General features: G+C 38.0%; 1 protein-coding gene and 1 non-coding gene across 9 annotated transcripts in view; one reads left to right on the top strand and one right to left on the bottom strand.

Moving 5' to 3' along the window:
• The window catches only part of MTRF1 (mitochondrial translation release factor 1), a 56,832-nt gene that overhangs the window by 27,718 nt on the left and 5,093 nt on the right, over nucleotides 1-24,021 (bottom strand). For 3 of the 8 annotated variants that reach the window (XM_089899501.1, XM_089899500.1, XM_089899502.1), the window contains exons 1-8: nucleotides 22,086-24,017; nucleotides 21,777-21,851; nucleotides 20,837-21,262; nucleotides 17,423-17,470; nucleotides 16,196-16,287; nucleotides 14,332-14,413; nucleotides 13,104-13,211; nucleotides 3,479-3,651 (exon numbers count right to left, since the gene is read on the bottom strand). In XM_089899501.1, the coding sequence (XP_089755627.1) occupies nucleotides 3,479-3,651; nucleotides 13,104-13,211; nucleotides 14,332-14,413; nucleotides 16,196-16,287; nucleotides 17,423-17,470; nucleotides 20,837-21,254 (921 nt within the window). In that variant the 5' untranslated portion in view covers nucleotides 21,255-21,262; nucleotides 21,777-21,851; nucleotides 22,086-24,017. Of the gene's footprint in view, nucleotides 1-3,478; nucleotides 3,652-13,103; nucleotides 13,212-14,331; nucleotides 14,414-16,195; nucleotides 16,288-17,422; nucleotides 17,471-20,836; nucleotides 21,263-21,776; nucleotides 21,852-22,085; nucleotides 24,018-24,021 lie in introns of those variants that run through there. The other 5 variants (XM_089899495.1, XM_089899497.1, XM_089899496.1 and 2 more) reach the window with 5 other exon arrangements.
• Nucleotides 9,834-9,940, top strand: LOC115803192 (U6 spliceosomal RNA). Its single transcript, XR_004023859.1, has one exon. It is a non-coding gene; the product is annotated as a U6 spliceosomal RNA (small nuclear RNA).

A 24,021-nucleotide genomic window follows, 5' to 3' on the forward strand; every position in this document is an offset into this window, starting at 1 on the left:
ATGGAAACATTCCCATTTACTAATGCAACAAAAAGAATAAAACACCTAGGAATAAACCTACCTAGGGAGCCAAAAGACCTGTATGCAGAAAACTATAAGACACCGATGAAAGAAATTAAAGATGATACCAACAGATGGAGAGATACACCATGTTCTTGGATTGGAAGAATCAATATTGTGAAAATGACTATACTACCCAAAGTAATCTACAGATTCAATGCAATCCGTATCAAATTACCAATGGCATTTTTTTACGGAACTACAAAAAATCATCTTAAAATTCGTATGGAGACAAAAAAACCCCGAATAGCTGAAGCAGTCTTGAGGGAACAAAGCAGAGCTGGAGGAATCAGACTCCCTGACTTCAGACTATACTACAAAGCTACAGTAATCACGACAATATGGTACTGGCACAAAAACAGAAACATAGATCAATGGAAGAAGATAGAAAGCCCAGAGATAAACCCACGCACCTATGGTCAACTAATCTATGACAAAGGAGGCAAGGATATACAATGGAGAAACGACAGTCTCTTCAATAAGTGGTGCTGGGAAAACTGGACACCTACATGTAAAAGAATGAAATTAGAACACTTCCTAACACCATACACAAAAATAAACTCAAAATGGATTCAAGACCTAAATGTAAGACCGGACACTATAAAACTCTTAGAGGAAAACATAGGAAGAACACTCTTTGACATAAATCACAGCAAGATCTTTTTTGATCCACCTCCTAGAGTAATGGAAATAAAAACAAAAATAAACAAATGGGACCTAATGAAACTTCAAAGCTTTTGCACAGAAAAGGAAACCATAAACAAGACAAAAAGACAGCCCTCAGAATGGGAGAAAATATTTGCAAACAAATCAACGGACAAAGGATTAATCTCCAAAATATATAAACAGCTCATGCAGCTCAATATTAAACAAACAACCCAATCCAAAAATGGGCAGAAGACCTAAATAGACATTTCTCCAAAGAAGATATACAGATTGCCAACAAACACATGAAAAGAATGCTCAACATCCTTAATCATTAGAGAAATGCAAATCAAAACTACAATGAGATACCATCTCACACCGGTCAGAATGGTCATCATCAAAAAATATACAAACAATAAATGCTGGAGAGGGTGCGGAGAAAAGGGAACCCTCTTGCACTGTTGGTGGGAATGTAAATTGATACAGCCACTATGGAGAACAGTATGGAGGTTCCTTAAAAAACTAAAAATAGAACTACTATACAACCCAGCAATCCCACTACTGGGCATATACCCGGAGGAAACCATAATTCAAAAAGAGTCATGTACCAAAATGTTCATTGCAGCACTATTTACAATAGCCAGGATATGGAAGCAACCTAAGTGTCCATCAACAGATGAACAGATAAAGAAGATATGGCACATATATAGGATGGAATATTACTCAGCCATAAAAAGGAAAGAAACTGAGTTATTTGTAGTGAGGTGGATGGACCTAGAGTCTGTCATACAGAGTGAAGTAAGTCAGAAAGAGAGAAACAAATAGTGTATGCTAACACATATATATGTAATCTAAAAAAAAGAAAAAAAGGAAAATAGAAGAACCTCGGGCAAGACAGGAATAAAGATGCAGACCTACTAGAGAATGGACTTGAGGATACGGGGAGGGGAAGAGTAAGCTGGGACAAAGTGAGAGAGTGGCATGGACATATATACACTACCAAACGTAAAATAGATCGCTAGTGGGAAGCAGCCACATAGCACAGGGAGATCAGCTCGCTGCTTTCTGACCACCTGGAGGGGTGGGATAGGGAGGGTGGGAGGGAGGGAGATGCAAGAGGGAAGAGATATGGGGACATATGTATATGTATAACTGATTCACTTTGTTATAAAGCAGAAACTGACACACCATCGTAAAGCAATTATACTCTAATAAAGATGTTAAAAACAACAAAAAAAGAAAGAGAGCAAGAATAAAGGAGGAGAGAAGGTAGTGGGGAGGAATGTTCCTTACAGAAAAGAATGCCAGGTAATACATGTAGAAGGAATGGTAGAATTAGAAAATCACCATTTTGCAATCCCAAACTAAATAACTAATTCAGGCAAAGATCACTAATGGATGTTAAAACCATGGAAGAAAAGTTGTTGGGAATAGGACATATTACCCTAGAGATTACTTAGTAATTACAAAGGGAAAAATACACTTTCATAATGGAGATATGTTTGTGGTCACCATCTTAACTAAATGCTCAAACCAGTCCTCACTAAGAGTGGGACAATATGATATTCTATGCCTTCTGATAAGTTGCAACATGAATATAACTACACCTGAAAAGTATTCTTGCTCAAAATGTATAACCTGAATAGAATGGAACATTTAAATATAACTTTCAATACAACATAGGACATAAAGGAACAATTTAAAGAATACTATGAGGAAACAATCAGATGAATGCAGATGTGGAACATTCTATAAGGCAAATGGTTTAGACTCTTCAAAAAGTCAATGTCATTAAAAGAAAAAAAAAAGAAAGGTTGGGAGACTGGTTCCAGACTTAAAGAGATATAAAAACCAACTGCAATAAGTGAAATTTGACGGGATCCTGGTTAAAAAAATTGCTGCAAAAATAAATTGTGATATTGTGATTTATAATAATATATATTTGTCTTTGTCCAGTTCTCACCCTAAGCTCCTTTCAACCACACTTGAGTTTATGTTAATGAGGTGATATTTGGAAAGCCTCTAGATAACCACAGGACAGGGGCTGATCCTAGGGGAAACAACCACATGATTAGAGGGTTGGAACTTTCATCTCCACTGCACTCCCAACCTCCAGGGAGCAGAATCCCCAAAGCCTGATGATTTAACCAAACATGTCTATGTATGGAAGCCTCCATAAAAATCCCCAAAGCACAGGGTTCAGAGAGCTGCCAGGGCTGATGAAAACATGAAGCTGCTGGAAGGGTAGTGAGCCTGGAGAGGGTACAGAAGCTCTGCACCTCTTCCCACATACTTTGTCCTATGCACTTCTTCCATCTGTCTATTCCTGAGTTGTATCTTTTGTAATTAGCCAGTAGTCTAGTAAGTAAGCTGTTTTCCTGAGTTCTGTAAGCCACTTTAGTATTATTTAACCTAAGGAGGGGGTCATGGGAACATCCAGATGGATAAGCAGTTGATCAGAAACACAGAAGACAACCAGGCCTTGTGATTGGCCTCTGAAGCAGAAGGGGAGGCTCTCTTGTGGCACTGAGTCTAGCCTGTAGGATCTGACGCCATCTCCAGGTAGATGGGGTCAGAACTGAGTTGAATTGTAGGACAACCACATGCTGCCACAGAGAACTGAAGAAGTACTTCGTCGGGGGGTAATGAACTCCATACATTTGGAGTGCAGAAGTACTCTGTGAGTATACAGAACACACAGGAGCTTTTCCTAGACAATAAAATTCTGGTTGATCTTCATAGATAATGGTATAGAGTTTAGGTAGGAGGTTACCTCATCTGGTTGAGGGAGGACAATAACCGACATCGTTCCCGTGTGAATACGCTGCATCCTTGACGACAGGCCCACCTCAGGAATTCGCTGAACTCGGTGAATCCCACCTTCATACTTCAAATGCTTATAGACATTGTCACCGGAAATTCGGGCGGCTGCATGATGTAGCCCACCTATGAAAAAGTGTTCCAGCAATATTAATGAATTCTACTTTGAAAGGGATCAGGATCTTAGATGCCCTTAATGTAAGGCCTGGATGTGAGCACAGAGCCTGACATGAGAACATAAGGTAGGTACAAAACTATATTTTCCCAATGTAAGTGAATTAATATATAAAAGGAAACATACCAAAATATTATTTATGGTTACCTCTGGAGAATAGAATAACAGCATGTTTTTCATTTTACTTTCTATACTTTTTTTGTTGCTAAGTTTTATATAAATGAACAAATTTCACTTTTACAAAAATAGTATTAGAAAAAAAGAATACTGGGGTGTTTTCTACATTGAACTATACCATGCAATCTTAGGCTAATTTGGTGCCATATATAAAAGACTGTTCAGTAACATAGTAATTTGATAATGATGAATAATTCTATAGGTTCTCTCAAGTTCTCAAGAATCGATTGAAATTTAGCTCTTGCTTATCTGTGGAGTGGGAAGATAAGCACAAAAAAATCTTAATGCCTAAGCTAGTTTCTTATTGACTATGTTTTTAAAAAATGTTTTTATTACAAAATAATATACATGGGAAACCACATGAATGAAATGTATAGTTCAAGATCAAGAAAAAGAACTTTGTTGGAGTTCTTTGGCGGTCCAGAGGTTAAGACTTGGCACTTCCACTGCAGGGGGCACAGGTTCTATCCCTGATCAGGGAATTAAGATCCCACATGCCGCACAGCGCAGCCACAAAAAAAAAAAAAGAAAAGAATTTTGTCAGGCACCCCCAAAGCCCTCTCACATGCCCCTTCCTAGTTACAATCCCCTCCTTCTCATGAATAACCATTATCCTTCTATTCCCTTCTTTATTATAATTTTATTACCTAATGTGCTGCCCTAGCTACTACAGTTTAGTCTTTTTTTTTTTTTAAGATTTTTTTTAACATCTTTATTGGGGTATAATTGCTTTACAATGGTGTGTTAGTTTCTTACAGTTTAGTCTTGTCCATTTAAAAAATTTGATATGTCTTTCAAACCTCTCAGTCTGTAAGTTCATCATCCATCTCTTTTGTTTACTTCAAATTATCTGTTGAGGAACTAGGGCTATTGATCGACAGAAATTTCCCACGTTCTGTTCTTTTTTTAAATTATTTTTTTTAATTTTTAATTTTTTTTTCTGGTCTCTGACTATAATTAGCAAAATAGAAGGACAATTACAGAAAATAGAAGGGCAATAAAAACATGTGAAATATTACCACAGGGATGCAATCAGCAAAATCCAGATGATCTGGGCTTCCCTGGTGGCACAGTGGTTGGGAGTCCACCTGCCGATTCAGGGGCCACGGGTTCGTGCCCCGGTCCGGGAAGATCCCACATGCCACAGAGCGACTAGGCCCGTGAGCCATGGCCGCTGAGCCTGCGCATCCAGAGCCTGTGCTCCGCAACGGGAGAGGCCACAACAGTAAGAGGCCCGTGTACCGCAAAAAAAAAAAAAAAAATCCAGATGATCTATAGGACAAATAATCTAGTTCCCTTAACAAATGAATTGCAAGAAAAAATATTAAAATTGAGGAGGTAGCTGTGGATTACAAGAGATTTAAGAGACATATCAACCAACTGCAACATAAGGAAGTTACTTAGGTTTCAATTTGAACAAAAACTATACAAAAAAATTTATGAGCAGGGAAATGTGAACACTCACTGGATATTTGATTATACTAAGGAATTTTTTTGGGGGGGGTCTGATAATAGCAAAGTGACTATGTGGTGTTTTTTTTTAATAAGTGCTTACCTTTTTTTTTTTTTCACACACACACACTGTATTTTCTTCTTACAAGAGATAAACTGACACCAAGCATTGTAAATGGATGACCACAACAAAATCAACAATGACTGCAATTACCAAACACACTCACACTATGTCATAATATTGACATTCAGTCCAGTAATCCTCCACTGTAACAGCTCCTTTACTTTGCAGTGATAATTGATTTGTATACTTTTTGCCTCTGAGTCCTTGTGGGATATTTTTTTTTATTCAAACAGAAAGTCACAAAAATTATAATGATCCTCATCAGTTCACTCAGTCCCATGTAATTAATTTTTTTTTCATCTTGATCTTTTGTTAGCACTTTTATGAATTCATCAGTTTTCCATTAGAGTTCTGAAAACGCTTATTCATTCAGTTCAGCAGTAGAGTCAGTTACCAGAAACCTGTACTTGTCAGAGTCTTTTCCGTGAATTCCTTGAAGATGAAACCCTTTTATAGGAACATTTTGGCAAAAGCATCAGAGTACACCCAGGACTGTCTGTAAATGACGAAAGACTTAAAAATGACCACGGTTAAAGATTTGATGAAAGTTCTTAATAATGCAGTTGACAAGGAAATTTAGTTATTTCTGAGATATACATTTTAAAGTAATAACTAGAATTATGACTTATAACATTACACCAGAACGTATAAGATTTTTAGAAATTTCATGTAATGTCTGAAACATTTATGTTAACATATTTCCATACAAATAACCCAAAGAAAGTTTAGTATTAGTTTTTTTTTTAGTTTTTTTGTTTTTTTATACTGCAGGTTCTTATTAGTCATCAATTTTATACACATCAGTGTATACATGTCAATCCCAATCACCCAGTTCATCTCACCACCATCCCCACCTCACCGTGGTTTTCCCCCCTTGGTGTCCATATGTTTGTTCTCTACATCTGTGTCTCAACTTCTGCCCTGCAAACCGGTTCATCTGTACCATTTTTCTAGGTTCCACATACATGCGTTAATATACGATATTTGTTCTTCTCTTTCTGACTTACTTCACTCTGTACGAGTCTCGAGATCCATCCACGTCTCAACAAATGACTCAATTTCGTTCCTTTTTATGGCTGAGTAATATTCCATTGTATGTACCACATCTTCTTTATCCATTCATCTGTCGATGGGCATTTAGGTTGCTTCCATGACCTGGCTATTGTAAATAGTGCAGCAATGAACACTGGGGTCCATGTGCCTTTTTGAATTATGGTTTTCTCTGGGTATATGCCCAGTAGTGGGATTGCTGGATCATATGGTAATTCTATTTTTATTTTTTTAAGGAACCTCCATACTGTTCTCCATAGTGGCTGTATCAATTTACATTCCAACCAACAGTGCAAGAGGGTTCCCTTTTCTCCACACCCTCTCCAGCATTTGTTGTTTGTAGATTTTCTGATAAGCCCATTCTAACTGGTGTGAGGTGATATCTCACTGTAGTTTTGATTTGCATTTCTCTAATATTTAGTGATGTTGAGCAGCTTTTCATGTGCTTCTTGGCCATCTGTATGTCTTCTTTGGAGAAATGTCTATTTAGGTCTTCTGCCCATTTTTGGATTGGGTTGTTTGTTTCCTTAATATTGAGTTGCATGAGCTGTTTATATATTTTGGATATTAATCCTTTGTCCATTGATTCGTTTGCAAATATTTTCTCCCATTCTGAGGGCTTTTTGTCTTGTTTATGGTTTCCTTTTCTGTGCAAAAGCTTTGAAGTTTCATTAGGTCCCATTTGTTTATTTTTGTTTTTATTTCCATTACTCTAGGAGGTGGATCAAAAAAGATATTGCTGTGATTTATGTCAAAGAGTGTTCTTCCTATGTTTTCCTCTAAGAGTTTTATAGTGTCCGGTCTTACATTTAGGTCTTGAATCCATTTTGAGTTTATTTTTGTGTATGGTGTTAGGGAGTGTTCTAATTTCATTCTTTTACATGTAGGTGTCCAGTTTTCCCAGCACCACTTATTGAAGGGACTGTCGTTTCTCCATTGTATATCCTTGCCTCCTTTGTCATAGATTAGTTGACCATAGGTGCGTGGGTTTATCTCTGGGCTTTCTATCCTGTTCCATTGGTCTATGTTTCTGTTTTTGTGCCAGTACCATATTGTCGTGATTACTGTAGCTTTGTAGTATAGTCTGAAGTCAGGGAGTCTGATTCCTCCAGCTCTGCTTTGTTCCCTCAAGACTGCTTCAGCTATTCGGGGTTTTTTTGTCTCCATACGAATTTTAAGATGATTTTTTGTAGTTCCGTAAAAAAATGCCATTGGTAATTTGATACGGATTGCACTGAATCTGTAGATTACTTTGGGTAGTATAGTCATTTTCACAATATTGATTCTTCCAATCCAAGAACATGGTGTATCTCTCCATCTGTTGGTATCATCTTTAATTTCTTTCATCGGTGTCTTATAGTTTTCTGCATACAGGTCTTTTGGCTCCCTAGGTAGGTTTATTCCTAGGTATTTTATTCTTTTTGTTGCAATGGTAAATGGGAGTGTTTCCATAATTTCTCTTTCAGATTTTTCATCATTAGTGTACAGGAATGCAAGAGATTTCTGTGCATTAATTTTGTATCCTGCAACTTTCCCAAATTCATTGATTAGCTCTAGTAGTTTTCTAGTGGCATCTTTAGGATTCTCTATGTATAGTATCATGTCATCTGCAAACAGTGACAGTTTTACATCTTCTTTACCAATTTGTATTCCTTTTATTTCTTTTTCTTCTCTGATTGCCGTGGCTAGGACTTCCAAAACTATGTTGAATAATAGTGGTGAGAGTGGACATCCCTGTCTCGTTCCTGATCTTAGAGGAAATGCTTTCAGTTTTTCACCATTGAGAATGATGTTTGCTGTGGGTTTGTCGTATATGGCCTTTATTATGTTGAGGTGGGTTCCCTCTATGCCCACTTTCTGGAGAGTTTTAATTTTTTTAAACAATTCTTTTTTAAAAATATATTTATTTATTATTTACCTATTTTGTCTGTGCTGGGTCTTAGTTGCAGCACGTGGGATCTTCACTGTGGCATGCATGTGGGATCTAGTTCCCTGACCAGGGATTGAACCCAGGCCCCCTGCATTAGGAGCATGGAATCTTATCCACTGAACCACCAGGGAAGTCCCCCATGGTCTGGTTTTGCTGACTGCATACTCTTAGAGTGATTCAACCTGTTTTTCTTCCCTCTTTACTGGCTGCAATTGGGCAGCTGGATCCAGAAACTGGATCATCAGCTTGAGGTCCTTGGCCAGACAACAAGAGAGTTCCCACTGTAAGGTCTGGGCTACAGAGAAAAGCAATCACAGAGCTCTTCAAGGATGCCAGGGCTCCCTTCACAAGTTTATTTCTCAGAGTTGTGGTGAAATGTATGTCTTCTGTACACACAAAATTAACCACCACATTACTTTAAGTGACCCTTCCCTGAATTCAACGGTTGAGCACAGAATAACAAAACAGATTTATAAACATTAATCTGTTGGAAGAGATGATGTAATATATTTCATAGACTCCCTTTAACTTGAAAAATATTTCAATTCCTTAGGTACCAGGAATACAGAATAATAGTGTCAGACCTACACTACATATCAAGAGCCATCACCCTCCATTGCTTCCACAATGACTATCTTGTAATTATTTAGTCTCGATTATTTATGTAGTGGTTGAGTATTTCCCCTATCTGTCCCAAGGTCACAAAACTACAAGACTTTAAGTCATTTGATATATGAATTTTTGCATGAAAATGTATTTTTTTCCAATGTTAGCTGTTAGTGCTGTATCTCTGTGATTCTACTTCAATTAAACATTAAATATATATACATATAATTTTTTATAAATTTATTTTTTAATTTATTTTTGGCTGCGTTGGGTCTTTGTTGCTGCGTGCAGGCTTTCTCTAGTTGTGGCAAGTGAGGGTTACTCTTCTCAGTGTGCAGGCTTCTCATTGCGGTGGCTTCTCTTGTTGTGGAACATGGGTTCTAGGCGTGTGGGCTTCAGTAGTTGTGGCACGCGGGCTCAGTAGTTGTAGCTTGCGGGCTCTAGAGCGCAGGCTCAGTAGTTGTGGCACACAGGCTTAGTTGCTCCGTGGCATGTGGGATCTTCCCGGACCAGGGCTTGAACCCGTGTCCCCTGCATTGGCAGGCGGATTCTTACCCACTGTGCCATCAGGGAAGCCCATACATATAATGTAATATACATACTTTATAGGGCAGGTATCTTTTCCTCTTTCTCTATCTTATTTATTTTTTGGCTGCGCCATGCAGCATGCAGGATCTTACTTCGCTGACCAGGGATCAAACCCAGGCTCTGGCAGTGAAAGCACCAAGTCCTAACCACTGGACCACCAGGGAATTCCTGAAAATTTTTTCTTTTTTAATAAAAGACCTTTTTTTGTGCTCATTTCAGCAGCACATATACTAAAATTGGAACGCTACAGAGAAGATTAGCATGGCCCCTGTGCAAGGATGACCCACAAATTTGCGAAGCATTCCACATTTTTTAACTAATAAGGACCTACTGTATAGCACAGGGGGCTCTACTGAATATTCTGTAATGGCCTATATGGGAAAAGAATATGAAAAGGAGTGGATATATGTGTATGTATAACTGATTCACTTTGCTGTACACCTGAAACTAACACAACATTGTAAATCCACTATACTCCAATAAAAAAATAAAATAAAATAAAATAAAAGGTCCTTTTACTTTCTAAAATGTCTTTATTTTATTTTGCTACTGAGTTAATGTATCTAAAAGAAAGATTTCCCAACCATTGTTTGGGCTGCTCTGGGCACCTGAAACGGAATCTCTCTTCCTGTTATTAAGTTCATCTCCCTTTCATTATTGAAAGTTGAATTCAAAATATACGTCTCAGCGATTACATTCTCTCTTTCATATGCTGGTGTTTCTCATTACATTCTCATTACATTCTTGAAACTCTCTCCTCTCCTGCTTCCAAAATATTATACTGTTCTCATCCCTTTTCCTGCTTCTCTGACCCCTCTTTTTCTTTTGCCAACTAGTTTATCTTTCTAAATATGGCCATTCTCCAACGTTTGGTACCCTGAATATTCCCTCTCTATAAACTCTCCCTCACTTATTCTCTCTCAGTATCAGACATTATCTCCGTGCTAACAGCTATCAAATCGCTCTCCTCAATTCTATTCTCTCACCAAAGCTCTGGCTACACGACTTCAGCATTTACTGGATATTTCTAAAGGAACGCTCACTATAACAACACACACAATAATTCAAAAACAACTTTCACTGTTCTGCCCAAATGGAGACGGCCTTTCAATTTCTATTCCATTCAATGGCATGAATGAATATCACAATCTTCCCAGCTAGAAAGATTAGATCCCTGTGGCTCATCTCCTTTGTATCAGAATAAACTAATGGGATGTAGTGTGGTTCTGGATCAGACAGACTTAAATCTAAACCCAGGACTGCCATCACTTATTGTGTGATCTTGGATTAGTTACTTACTCTCTGAGCCTAGATCTTCATCTGTAAAATGGGATTAACAATACCCAGGGTTGTGAAGATCAAACGACACATACTGCACGCAGGACATAGTGGGCAAGCAATAGATCCTCTTGTCAGTTACAAATTTTGCTCATTCTTCATCTGAAGTTCTCTCATATGTGTCCCTACTCCCAGTTCTAACTCTTAGTCATACCTGGATTACTCTAATAACCTCTCTGCCATCTGCGTTAAATCTAGCCTCTTCAGTCCATCTTTCACACTGCTGTCAAAATAATTTTCTAAAAACAAACTTATGGTTGCCAAAGGGGAAAGGAGAGTGGGGGGAGGGATAAATTAGGAGGTTGGGATTAACATATACACACTACTATATAGAAAATAGATAACCAATAAGGACCTACTGTATAGCATAGGGAACTATGCTCAATATTCTGTAATAACCTATAAGGGAAAAGAATCTGAAAAGGAATATATATATATACATATACACACATAACTGAATCACTGTGCTGTACACCTGAAACTAACACCATATTGTAAATCATCTATACTTCAATAAAAAAAGAAAAAAAGAATCTTCTTAAAATATATATTGATCAAATCATATTCTTATTAGCAAAATCTTCAACAGCTCCCTAACAATCAAGGCCTGTTCCGCTTTAACGTCTGCTCAAAGTCTACTCTTTTGAACCTATTTCCTCTCACGTCTCATCACAAATATCCTCTGGTTTAATTGGCTTCCTCACTTCTACACACACATCAAGATCTTTCCCACCACCATGCTGTTGCTCAAATTGGTCCTTCCATCTGCTCTCGTTGGTCTTCCCTTTGAAACCATGCACCTCAGATGTGCTGGGACTCGAACCCAGCCTAAACCCTGATTGGGACTTGAACCCACATGGCTAGGACTCAAACCTGGCCAAAACCCACAGTCTTCCAACTGAGATCACACACCTGGTTTTAGGACTTAATGAAGCTCAGGTTCTTGATGTCTCATCACAGAAAGAATTCAGTGAGAGGCAAAGTGATAGTAAGAAGTAGATTTATTTAGAGAGATACACACTCCACAGATATAGTGTGGGCCATCTCAGGAGGTGAGAGCAGCACCAGGGTATGGGGCTGTCAGTTTTTAAGGGGTGGGTAACTTCATAGGCTAATGAGTGGGAGGAGTATTCCAGCTATTTTGGGAAGGGGGTGGGGATTTCCGGGAATTGGGCCACCGCCCAATTTTTCATCCTTATGGTTGGCCTTGGCACTGTCATGGCGCCAGTCAGTGTGTCATTTAGCTTGCTGATGTATTACAATGAGCATATACTGAGGCTCAAGGTCTAGTGGAAGTTGACTTGTCCACCATCTTGGACCCATTTGGTTCTCATCTGTTTATGTCATGTCCTCGGGCTATGTCATTCTTTCGAAGGTTGTGCCCTGCCCCCTTCCCTCCTGTTTCATCTTTCCTAACCACTGGCTGTATTTCAAATCCATATGACGCACAACCTTACTTATGCTCTATACTTGTTTTCATTTCCCTCGATTGTTTAACTTACATGAATCATCTTTCCCCACTTTGATAATTTGTGGGTTATTATTCATCGGCCCTCTGTCTACTACAGTGTATCTTTGTGTAACCAAGCAGACAAAAACTTCCAGGTGGATTAAGAGAATTGAACAAAAAAGAATTACTATCAGATGTTCTGATTTAACATACTTGAGTATTTAAAAGTTTAAAGACTCACATTGGTTCTTATTGTTTATGTTGTCTAAGTTTTTATCAGCCCAACTAGGGTGGGAGCTTCTTGAAAATAAAGACAAATGACTAACTTCTTCTGCATTCCCATAAACCTCCAACACATCATTAGTACTTCAGAGTAAAAACCTTAATACATCTTGGCTTTGAACAACAGAGCAATGATTTTTCAGGCAAGGCATATATCAACCCTCCACAGGGAAAGTTTCTCTAATTCAGATATTCCTTCCTAGGAGGATACTTCCTTCCCTCCCACTCTCTTCTCCCATAGTAAGAATTCTACTATAGTAAGCCACTGTGATTGATGAGCCCATGTCACAGTATTTAGTAGATATAGGTCAAATGTTTTAAAAAATGGGACAACATGGTTCTAATCAATATCAGAAGAAAAACAACTTCCAGCATCATCTATGGACAAATCCTCAAACACACCTACCATAATCAGCTGGTGTATAATTCAGAAGTTCAAATTTCCAGTGTTTGTAGCTTGAATAATTCTGATACATATCAAATATTTCCCGGGTAAATTGTTGGCAGATATCACCTAAGAGAAAATATAAAAATATTCAGTCAGCACACATTTCTCCAAAGAAGACACATAGATGGCCAGTAGGCACACGAAAAGATGCCCAACATTGCTAATTATTAGAGAAATGCAAATCAAAACTACCATGAGGTATCACCTCACACTGCTCAGAATGGCCATCATCAAAAAGTCTACAAACAATAAATGCTGGAGAGGGTGTGGAGAAAAGGGAACCCTCCTGCACTGTTGGTGGGAATGTAAATTGGTGCAGCCACTCTGGAAAACAGTATGGAGGTTCCTTCAAAAACTAAAAATAGAGTTGCCATATGACCCAGCAATCCCATTCTTGGGCATATATCTGAAGCAAACTCTAATAAGAAAAGATACATGCACCCCAATGTTCATAGCAGCACTATTTACAATAGCCAAAACATGGAAGCAACCTAAATGTCCATCAACAGAGGAATGGATAAAGGTGTGGTACGTATATACAATGGAATACCACTCAGTCATAAAAAAGAATGAAATAATGGCATTTGCAGCAACATGGATGGACCTAGAGATTATCATACTAAGTGAAGTAAGTCAGACAGAGAAAGACAAACATCATATGATATCACTTGCATGTGGAATCTAAAATATGACACAAATGAACTTATTTACAAAACAGAAACAGACTCACACACATAGAAATCAAACTTATGGTTACCAAAGGGAATAGGGGGTGGGGAGGGATAAATTAGGAGTTTGGGATTAGCAGATACAAACTACTACATATGAAATAGACAAACAACAAGGTCCTACTGTATAGCACAGTAGGATAGAAAATATTCAATATCCTGTAATAAACCAAAATAAAAAGAATATGAAAAAAATATTCATTTATAACTGAATCACTCTGCTGTACACCAGAAACTAACACAGCATTGTAAATCAACTATACTTCAATAAAAAATTTTTCAAAAATCAGCACAAATTTCTTAGAGAGTCCTCCTTAAGTAAAAACCCCTTAGGAGTTGAGAAATGACTACTTCCGAAGTGAAACACATTTAACAGACTTTTAAAGTTACAGTGTGTCATATCAAGGTAACATTTAAGTATTTTTTAAGATCATTTACGATAAAATTATTTTATTGACCTCCAGTAGTTCTTCCAGATGTCACCTCTAAAATAACATCATTTTTGTCATATTTCTCCTTTGGCACTAGACTCTGGAGAAGCTGAAAAAAAAAAATCAGTATTAGTGTGTATATTTTCCATGGTATACTGCTATTCCTTGAATTTAGAGAAAAGATCCCCAAACACTAAAAAATCAGTAATTAACAAAATCATAGAGCATCTCAAAGAGGTCTGGTCCTAAAATGCTTTAATAAGTAGACCTAATTAGGCCTAAAATAAACGATGATTCATGTTAACAATGAAGTTACTTGTTGGCATATTTTCTACAATGCTGTCAAATTATCTTAATTTTCTAAAATGCAAAAGTTTAGATCAAAGTCCAGTGTTCCATTCAATTTTCTTCGAATTTTGCTTCTGATTAGTCTTAAACAGTAGCTTCTTTCATCTAATGAAAGAAGTAAGCTCTGAAAGTCTTCATTTGGAGAAAATGAGGACTTTTAACGTATGATTATATATTCTCTCCCACAGTAAATGACAGTGGACGGACACCAGGCCGTGCCCTGTCTTCTCAGCAGAGTTGCTGTTTAAAGAGTAGATTGAGGATTCCCAAGGTAAGGCTCAAATAGTTTCTCAGTGTGACAAGAAAAAAAGGGGCTTTCTAATAAAGAAAGCAACCAACTTACCTCTTAGGAAGAAAAGGGAAGCAACTTTATTATTACTAAAAGGTCTTTCAAATCAAACTGAAAGTATCTATGTGTCATGATTCCCCCTACTGACAATTTTTGAAATAGTCCATCTCTGCTAGAAATGATATAGCCTGCAGGAGAGAATAGTAGACTAAGAGTCAGACGTCCTACATCTGCTTTTGACTAGCTGTTTAAATCAGTGAAAACAATAACTGATACCTCCATCCTCATCCTCAAAAAGTCCCTCTAGAGATTATCATACTAAGTGAAGCAAGCCAGACAGAGAAAGACAAATATCATATGATACTGCTTGTATGTGAAATCTAAAAAAAAAAGATACAAATGAACTTATTTACAAAACAGAAATAGACTCACAGACATAGAAAACAAACATATGGTTACCAAAGGGAAAAGGGGTTTGGGATTAACATACATCCACTACCATATATAAAATATATAACCAACAAGGACCTACTGTATAGCACAGGGAATTATACTGAATATTCTGTAACAACCTATAAGGGAAAAGAATCTGACAAAGAAGATATATGTATATCTGAATCACTGTGCTGTACACCTGAAACTAACATAGCATTGTAAATCAACTATACTTCAAGGAAAAAAACGTCTCTCTACTGGATTTCCAGGGTAGGGAAGACTGAAGGTAGGAGGATGGCAAATATGACAAAGGGGAACATAGTACATAGCACCGTATTTTCATTTTCTTGTAGACAAACCATCCATTGAGCTAGAAGGGACTAAAGACTTGTATTAACCCACTGTCTCTATGCCCTTGGATTCATTCCATTCTATCCTGAATGCAAATTTTCAATCCTTAATTAACCCAGTTACCATGTACCACTCCCTCTTTCTAAGACTTAAAGCCCCCTGACTCTACTCCATGTTGAAGTAAATTTCTTCACTAGCATGTGTTCCCTTGTCTGGTAACTTAATAGATTCAGCTTTGGAATACTTCTGTCTGGCGGGGGGGCGGTGGTTTCGTTCCTTGCCAACACAATCTCTTCAATCTCATTCTGTAGTAAATGACAGCACTAAACCCAATATTACCAATCATCATAAGAGAAGACTTAATCAACTGGTGTTTGGAAAATACTTTGAGCAGCAAAACGTAGTCTAGCAAGAATAGTATTCCTTTACATTAACATTGCTGAGATTAGTTTACCTCTTAAAACATACCTCACTGTATAACATGTTGATTTTCTGAAGAATGGTTTGCCTCTCTTCCAAAGCAAGTTCTTGTAACTGCTTTTCATCTTGTTTATTTAGACCTACAAACCATCGACAGAAATAATGGTAAAAATGTTTAAATACTTACAAAGAAATTCTTAAATAGCTATCTAATCTCTACCTACTAGGTTTTATTTCAGTAGTGAAGGCAAGGGATTATACAAAAGAACAGAATAGTTAGAGAATGTAAAGTAAGTATTTGCTAAGTATGTCCAAAAAACTCAGTGTGAAAACAAGTACGATCTTGCCCCAAGGAGCTGGTGATTTGAATGTCTGTAAGTAATTATAGAAATCAGTGATAAATCAAACAGGTTTAAAAAGGCACTGGCTAATTAAACGTAAACCCAAATAAGCTAAGTCTCAGGGTAAACTGGGGTGACCATTTCTTGTCTAAAGCTGGCAGCCGTTACCCAGCACACTGTGAGTAATGTAGCATGGCTAGAACCTCCTTTTTTTTTTTCAAGAGAAGTCAGAAATAAGACCTCTTTAAAATTCTGAAACCTCTTGAAATGTTCATACTTAGTAAACATTTTTTAAAAACACCACATGGGTCAAAAAACCACACATCCTTGCAAGCCTCTGCTTTATGGAAAGGACGGTCATTTTCACATCATTTCAAAGCAGAAAGTTAAATCATGGAGCTCTAATAACACAAGCTATCAATGAGATAGTGGCCAAGTAGGGTGGATCCCATAACCTTTGGCTCCATTGCTTTAGATGCCCAGAGATTCCATTTGTCACTGGTGATGTGTGCTAGATGAGGTAGAAATTTTTAATTCTTAAAAATAAAGAAGAAAATAGAAATGAAGACATAAAGGAGAGAAGGCTCTTTAAAATTCTTTTCTAGTCCTGGAAGTCATGGGGGTCTGGTGGGATTCTATGCCTCATTCCTGCTTTCAACATTTCACACTTACTCTGTGCTAAATACTCTGCCAGTTGCTGGGGACACAAGGATGAATAAAACATGGTTCAGGGCTAAAGTGGCTCAGTCTGGTGGGAAAGGTGGACACATTCACTTGATTACGATATGTGGTGTGGGCAGCGCCATCGAGGCCTAAAGGGTGGTCTAACCCAGACTTCAACCCTTAAGGAAGGTTCCTAGATAAGGTGCCATCTGAACTCAATTCTAATTATGGATCACCTGTTGCAGAATTGTAATATCGCTACTGGCCTCACCTTGTGCACATAAGTCTCGGGTCAGAGGTACCAGAAAAACCTGCTGATCTGCAATCATATAAAATTATTTTTGTGGCTTTTTATTATTTACTGAACTGTAAGATCCAATCTAGTTCAATTTCACTGTATCAACAGATTCAAGAGTCTATTATACCTTATGTTTGGTGCTGCAGGAAATAAAGATGAATAAGACACAGGCCCTGTACTTGAGGAACAGGGAAAGGGACTGAAGTTAAGACAATTACATAATGGATCAGACTATAAAACAGAGAAAGGCAATCATACTTGTTTTACAGAGGGGAGTGAAGCCAAAGGATGATATTCAAGCCATACTTTGTAAGCAGACTGAACTTTAAGAAGGTGAAATTGGTGGGTTAACAACATGAGCAAAGACATAGACATGGGATGGTCTGAGTATATTCAGGGAATGGCAGATTGTCTGTTTTGGTTGGAAGGGAGAATACTCAAAGGGAATTAATATACTACACAGAGAGGTGGGGGTCACTCGGCAGAGACTATTAAATGCCAAGCCAAGCAATCTATATTTATAGGCAATGGGAGTTCCTGGAAATTCAGAGCAGGAGAGAAATATGATTAAGGTTGTACTTAGGCTGGGAAAGCTTGGAGGTGAGACTACAAGTTAGGAATTTATTGTAATCATCTAGGACTGAGATATAATGAAAATATAAACTAGTGGAAAGAATAGAAGAGAACTCATGCAAGATACATTACAGAGGTAGACCCTATTGGACTTTGAATCATTGTGCAGTGGATAAGAGCAGAGGCTGTGGAGTCTCCTTGATTGGGTTCAAATTCCTGCTCCTCTCCTGACTGGCTAAGTGACCTTTGGCATTTTAACCTCTCAGTTTCTTCATCTATAAAGTGAGAATATTAATAATAATTCCTACCTTATAACATTTCAAATGAGATATTTGCAAAATACTTACCTTAGTGCCTGGCACATACTAAGACTTAGTAAACGTAGCTATTATCACTATTATTATAAAATAGCAGAATTGTAGAAGAAACTTTAGAAGCAAACTACTAATACTTTAATCCAATCTACTAATATTACACATGACACAAACGTGGCTGAAAGAGGTTATGTCAATTTAATTTGGAAAGCATTTAGTAAGCTCCTATTATGTGCAAGCAACTTTCCCAAACTAATTAATTACAAATTTGAGTGGCATTATGCGAAAGAGTAAAAAATAATCCTCATTAAAAGAGGTGAGAGGGAATTCCCTGGCAGTCCAGTGGTTAGGACTCTGCACTTCCACTGCAGGGGGCACATGTTCAATCTCTGGTCAGGGAACTAAGATCCCGCATGCCTCATGGCCAAAAGAAAAGTGAGAGACTCGCAGACCACTAATAGGAGGCAGAAAAAGGTAAGGCTTTGGACATCCAGGACTTTACAGGTATAGCTGTGACTGGCCTCGATGCTGCTTAACATCTCTAAGGCTTAATGAAACAGGATGGAGCACAAAAGAAAGTTTATAAATTAAACTAAAAGCCAATAGCAAGGGACTTTCCTGGTGGTCCAGTGGTTAAGACTCTGTGCTCCCAATGCAGGGGGCCTGGGTTCCATCACTGGTCATGAAACTAGATCCCGCATGCTGCAACTGAAGATGCGGCGTGCTGCAACTAAGACCCGGTGCAGCCAAATAAATAAATATTAAAAATAAAATACAATAAAAGCCAATAGCAAAATTTGGATCGGGACTTCCCTGGTAGCGCAGTGGATAGGACTCCATGCTCCCAAGGCAGGGGGCCCGGGTTCGATCCCTGGTCAGGGAACTAGATCCCACATGCATGCCGCAACTAAGAGTTTGCATGCTACAACTAAGACCCAGTGCAACCAAATAAATAAATATTAAAAAAAAAATGAGGGCTCATGTCCTTTAAAAAAAAAAAAAAATTTGGATAAATGTTGAATCCCAAGTTAGTCCATTATACTTTTCTCTCAACTTCTGTATATTTTGGAAATTTTTCATAAAAGAAAAAATGTTAAGGCAATAAAATATTAAGAGATACTAAAATTAAAAATTAACACCTCTCACATTATATATAAAATTAACTCAAATAGATCAATGACCTAAATGTAAGGACTAAAAATATAAAATCCTTGGAAGAAAACTCAGATGTGAACCTTTGTGACCTTGGATTATGCAATAATTTCTTAGCTATGTCACCAAAACACAAACAAGAGAAAAAAAGATAAACTGAACATCATCAAAATTAAAAACTGTGGTGCTTCAAGGGACAACCCACAGAATGGGAGAAAATTTTTGCAAATAATATATCTGATAAGGAACTTGTATCTGTAATATAAAGAACTCTTACAGCTCAATAATAAAAAGACAACTCCATTAAAAAATGGGCAAAGGATCTAAACAGTCATTTAACCAAAGGTGATATACAACAGCCAATAGGCACATAAAAAGACACTCAACACCATTAATCAGGGAAATGCAAGTCAAAACCGCAGTAAGATACCACTTCACACACACTAGGAAGGCTAGAATCAAAAGGGCGGATCACAAGGGTTGGAGAGGATGTAGAAACACCAGAACGCTCATACACTGAGGATGGAATGTAAAATGGTTCAGCCACTTTGGAAAACCAGTCTGACAGTTCCTCAAAAGGTTAAACATGAAGTTACCACACAACTTAGCAATATATGTCTACACAAAAACTTGTACACAAAAGTTCATAACAGCATTGTTCATAATAACCAAAAAAGTGGAAAAACTCAATAACCAACAACTGATGAACAGATAAATAAAATGTGGTATAGCTATACAATGGGACATAATTCAGCAATAAAAAGAAATGAAGTACAGAAACATGCTACAACATAAATGAACCTTAAACATATGCTAAGTGAAAGAAGCCAGTCACATAGGGTAACATATTGTATGATTCCATTTATATAAAATGCCTGAAATAAGTAACTGTATAGAGACAGAAAGTAGATTAGTGGTTGTCTAGGGCTGGCAGGGATGGGGGGGATTGGCATGAGATGGCTAAAGGGTGCAGCGTTTCTTTTTGGGGTGATGAAATAATACCCATACCATATAAGCCCTCTGACGGGGTAGGAATTGTATTTTTGTGTCCCTGGTATGTAGCACATAGGACAGTGCCCAATAAAGATCTATTAATAAATTAAACCTTCTGAAAACGTCAATATTTAGTCTCCCAGACCCTAAGTGCTTCTTGGCAAGTACCACAAGGACCTCGGTCTCTTAGTAGTTGCTCTTTAGTAGCTGAAATACTTCAAACACCCAGAGTACAGAGTCCTGTCCTTTCCAAGTGCAGGGCTTACTATGTGCAGGCTTTTTAAAAGACTGTGTTCAATATACCTTTAACTTAGAAAATCAGTCCTGTACTTGTACACACATATCTTTTACCTACTTTTACACATTGATTCTAATTCTTCAATGGCTTGTTCAGCCTCCTGAATTTCTTTGTAAATGACTGCAAGCGGAGCCAGCTCAGCATGCCGTTGATTCAAGGACCTCCGGTCCCCTTCACTCACAGAGATATGCTGCAAACAATGATCAAGTGTTTGGTACTCCTTACTCAGGTCCTCCATGTATTTCTGTAGTCCTTTATGCTTCCAGAGCATCCTGGTATCTTGATGACAATATCTCCTGGACCAATTCTCACTTAACAGACAATGGAGAATGTGATTCCTGTTTTGTCTAAAAACCCACAGCCTTGTGTCAAGAGGTATCTGTGTAAGCTGATGAGAATGGAGATGGACATGGCACTGGTGGTGACCATTAAGACACAGATGTCTAAAAAGCCAAACAAACAGGTGACGATTCATTTCAGCATCTGAAACAAAATAAACACAATCTGAGAAATATCAACTCCACAGATATAAAAGCTGAAGGAGCCTCAAGAAATCTTGCTCAGTTCACTGCCTCAGCCAGCTCCAAACACAGCCCCTAAATTCAATAACACACAAAAAGAAAACGAATCTTCAAATCTGTGAATATAACAAAATAAATGAAGGTAGTGCTGTTTTCTACCCATTCAACATATATAATTAACTAAGGCAAATGAGTAGGAGTGTAACTAATAAATATATCAATAGAATGGGTTAAATCAGCTATTTTCTAGAAAGTACCCAGAATCTAAAATTGAGTGTGTGAATAAGCTCTTGACAAGTATGAAATAATCATGCAAACTTTAGGTGGTTCGTATATTAATAGATTTTTAAAGTTTTAAGGAAACACTACTTCCTTGTCTAATTCTTAGGTATCCAGATGCCCAAGGAAGTCAAGTAACTTAATCATGATTATTCATTCTGCCAGATAGAGGCAGAGCTGAGGTGAATGCAGCTTGCCTGTTCAGACTTCAGTGCTTTTCATTCCCAACTATGCAATCACTCTTCGAAGGTGCTTCCCTTTTAGCTGAGATCCTAAAGGATGGAAAATTTATATATTAACAGACTAAGAAAGTAGAAAGTTTGATAAAAAAAAAAAGACAATGATGATAATTATATTAAATGAAAAAAGCAGAATCAAAACAATATAATCTCAATTAGGTTTTCAAATTTGTCTACAGTATATGGAATACATGGGTTTATGGGGACATAACTGCATCATAAGTTGAGGAAGAGCTTTATTTTGAAAAAAGAAAACTAAAAACATACCAAAACGTTAGTAAGATGATCTCTAGTTGTGGGATTATGGATTCCTTTTGCTTCCTTTTTTTTTCTACTTCTTCGTGTTTTCCAAGTTTCCTATACATTTAGCACATGCTACTTTTACAATCAGGAAGAAAAATTACTTTAAAAAATTCCATGTTAGGTGAAATTAGTTATGTACAATAATTATCTGTTCTTCCTTCTAACAGAGATAATCAAAAGAGCTAACAAATGTACACAATGGTTTTACTGAGTAAGAAAGAGAAGATAAAGTGTTCTAAGAAAAATACTTTGCCCCTAAAATCCTGAGGTTCAAAGTTGAAATAAGGGTCAAAATTGATCAGAATCAACCTTTATTGCCTCCAGTGTTCCTACTACATTAGGTGTATTCATATATTAGCTCATTTGATCATTGTAAGTCTGCTAACTTGGATATTGTCATCTCCTAGGAAATAAAATATTCAGAATAGTCTCTAAAATATTCACAGTTTGCAGGGTTGTACTAAGGAAATTTAACATACTGAATCACATTGAGAAAAGGACTGCGGGAAGCATGCACAAAGGCACAGTAGCCACAAATGTTACAGTCCTCCAGCAGGAGTTTCTGCCTGTCTTCACATTGAGACAAGCTGGGACCTGGGACCGTTTGCTGCAGTGCTGCAATGCTTGCACCTGGACAAATGTTTCCTTAAGCAACAAAATACAAAGAAACGAATAGGGGCTAAAAATAACTGTGTGCATGCACAGTTGGGGCAAATTCTGGACAACTAGATAAAAGGAGACCAAAAAGCCCAACTGGCACCTCTGAAGAGCTGGCAGCAAAAGCAGGGAGTGGGGAGCAAAAGCAGGATACTGCGCATGCCCCCTGCACACAACGTAGCCTAGGGGATGGGCAGACCACTTAAGCCACCCCTCTGCTGGATCCCTGGACACACCCCTACCCTCACCCCATGTAAGGAACCTGCTCACTCCCCTCTGCTGCAGCAGGGGCCACGATATAGCCTTGCCTGAATTTCTTGTCTGGCCTCTGATCAATATCTATTGATTAAGGATGCCAGGAACCCTGGTCTAAAACAACATCTAGTCACAGAAAGTGTGTCCATTTGAAAAAGGACGTAACAAAAAAAATGGCAAAAAGATTTTTGTTAAAACACCTCTAGCTAAATTTCCATTTTAGAAATAGTACAAAAAGCAACTCTCAAGGTCATGAACCTCAATGTTAAGTAAATCCCAAGACGTTTACCTTCTAGGTTAATCTATACCTGAGAATAGCAAGCCTTCTCCATCACTCCCTGACAGTAACAGGATTAAAATGATACTCTAGGGGCTTTCCTGGTGACTCTTTTCCAGTCGTTTAAGAGTCTGCCTGCCAAGGCAGGGAACATGGGTTCAAGCCCTGGTCCGGGAAGATCCCACATGCCGCGGAGCAACTAAGCCCGTGCGCCACAACTGCTGAGCCTGCGCTCTAGGGCCCGTGAGCCACAACTACTGAGCCCTCATGCCACAACTACTGAAGCCTGCGCGCCTGGAGCCCGTGATCGGCAACGAGAGAAGCCACCGCAATGAGAAGCCCGCGCACCGCAACGAAGAGTAGCCCCCGCTCGCTGCAACTAGAGAAAGCCCGCGCGAAGCAACGAAGACCCAACGCAGACAAAAATAAATAAATAAAATAAATGAAAATTAAAAATAAAATGATACTCTAGGGACAACTCTCAGCCTTGGCAAGTCAGAAGTGACACTAAGCCGGCACGAGAGGATCACGTGTAAGCCACACTAACTCGGTATACGGAGTGATCCCACAGGGAGACACCATGGGAAAAAAAAAAAAAAAGCTGGAGAAGGAAAATAGACTTTTAAGACCTAAAAAGAGAAGTGAACTGTGAGCACGTAAAAAAAAAAAAAAAAAAAAAAAAGACAGACAGAAAGGACGTTAGGTTTCCTT

This window comes from Delphinapterus leucas, chromosome 18 (assembly GCF_059928025.1).
Source record: "Delphinapterus leucas isolate spDelLeu-1000000601 "Yukka" chromosome 18, BTC_Dleu_Yukka2, whole genome shotgun sequence".
Classification (NCBI taxonomy): Eukaryota; Metazoa; Chordata; class Mammalia; order Artiodactyla; family Monodontidae; genus Delphinapterus; species Delphinapterus leucas.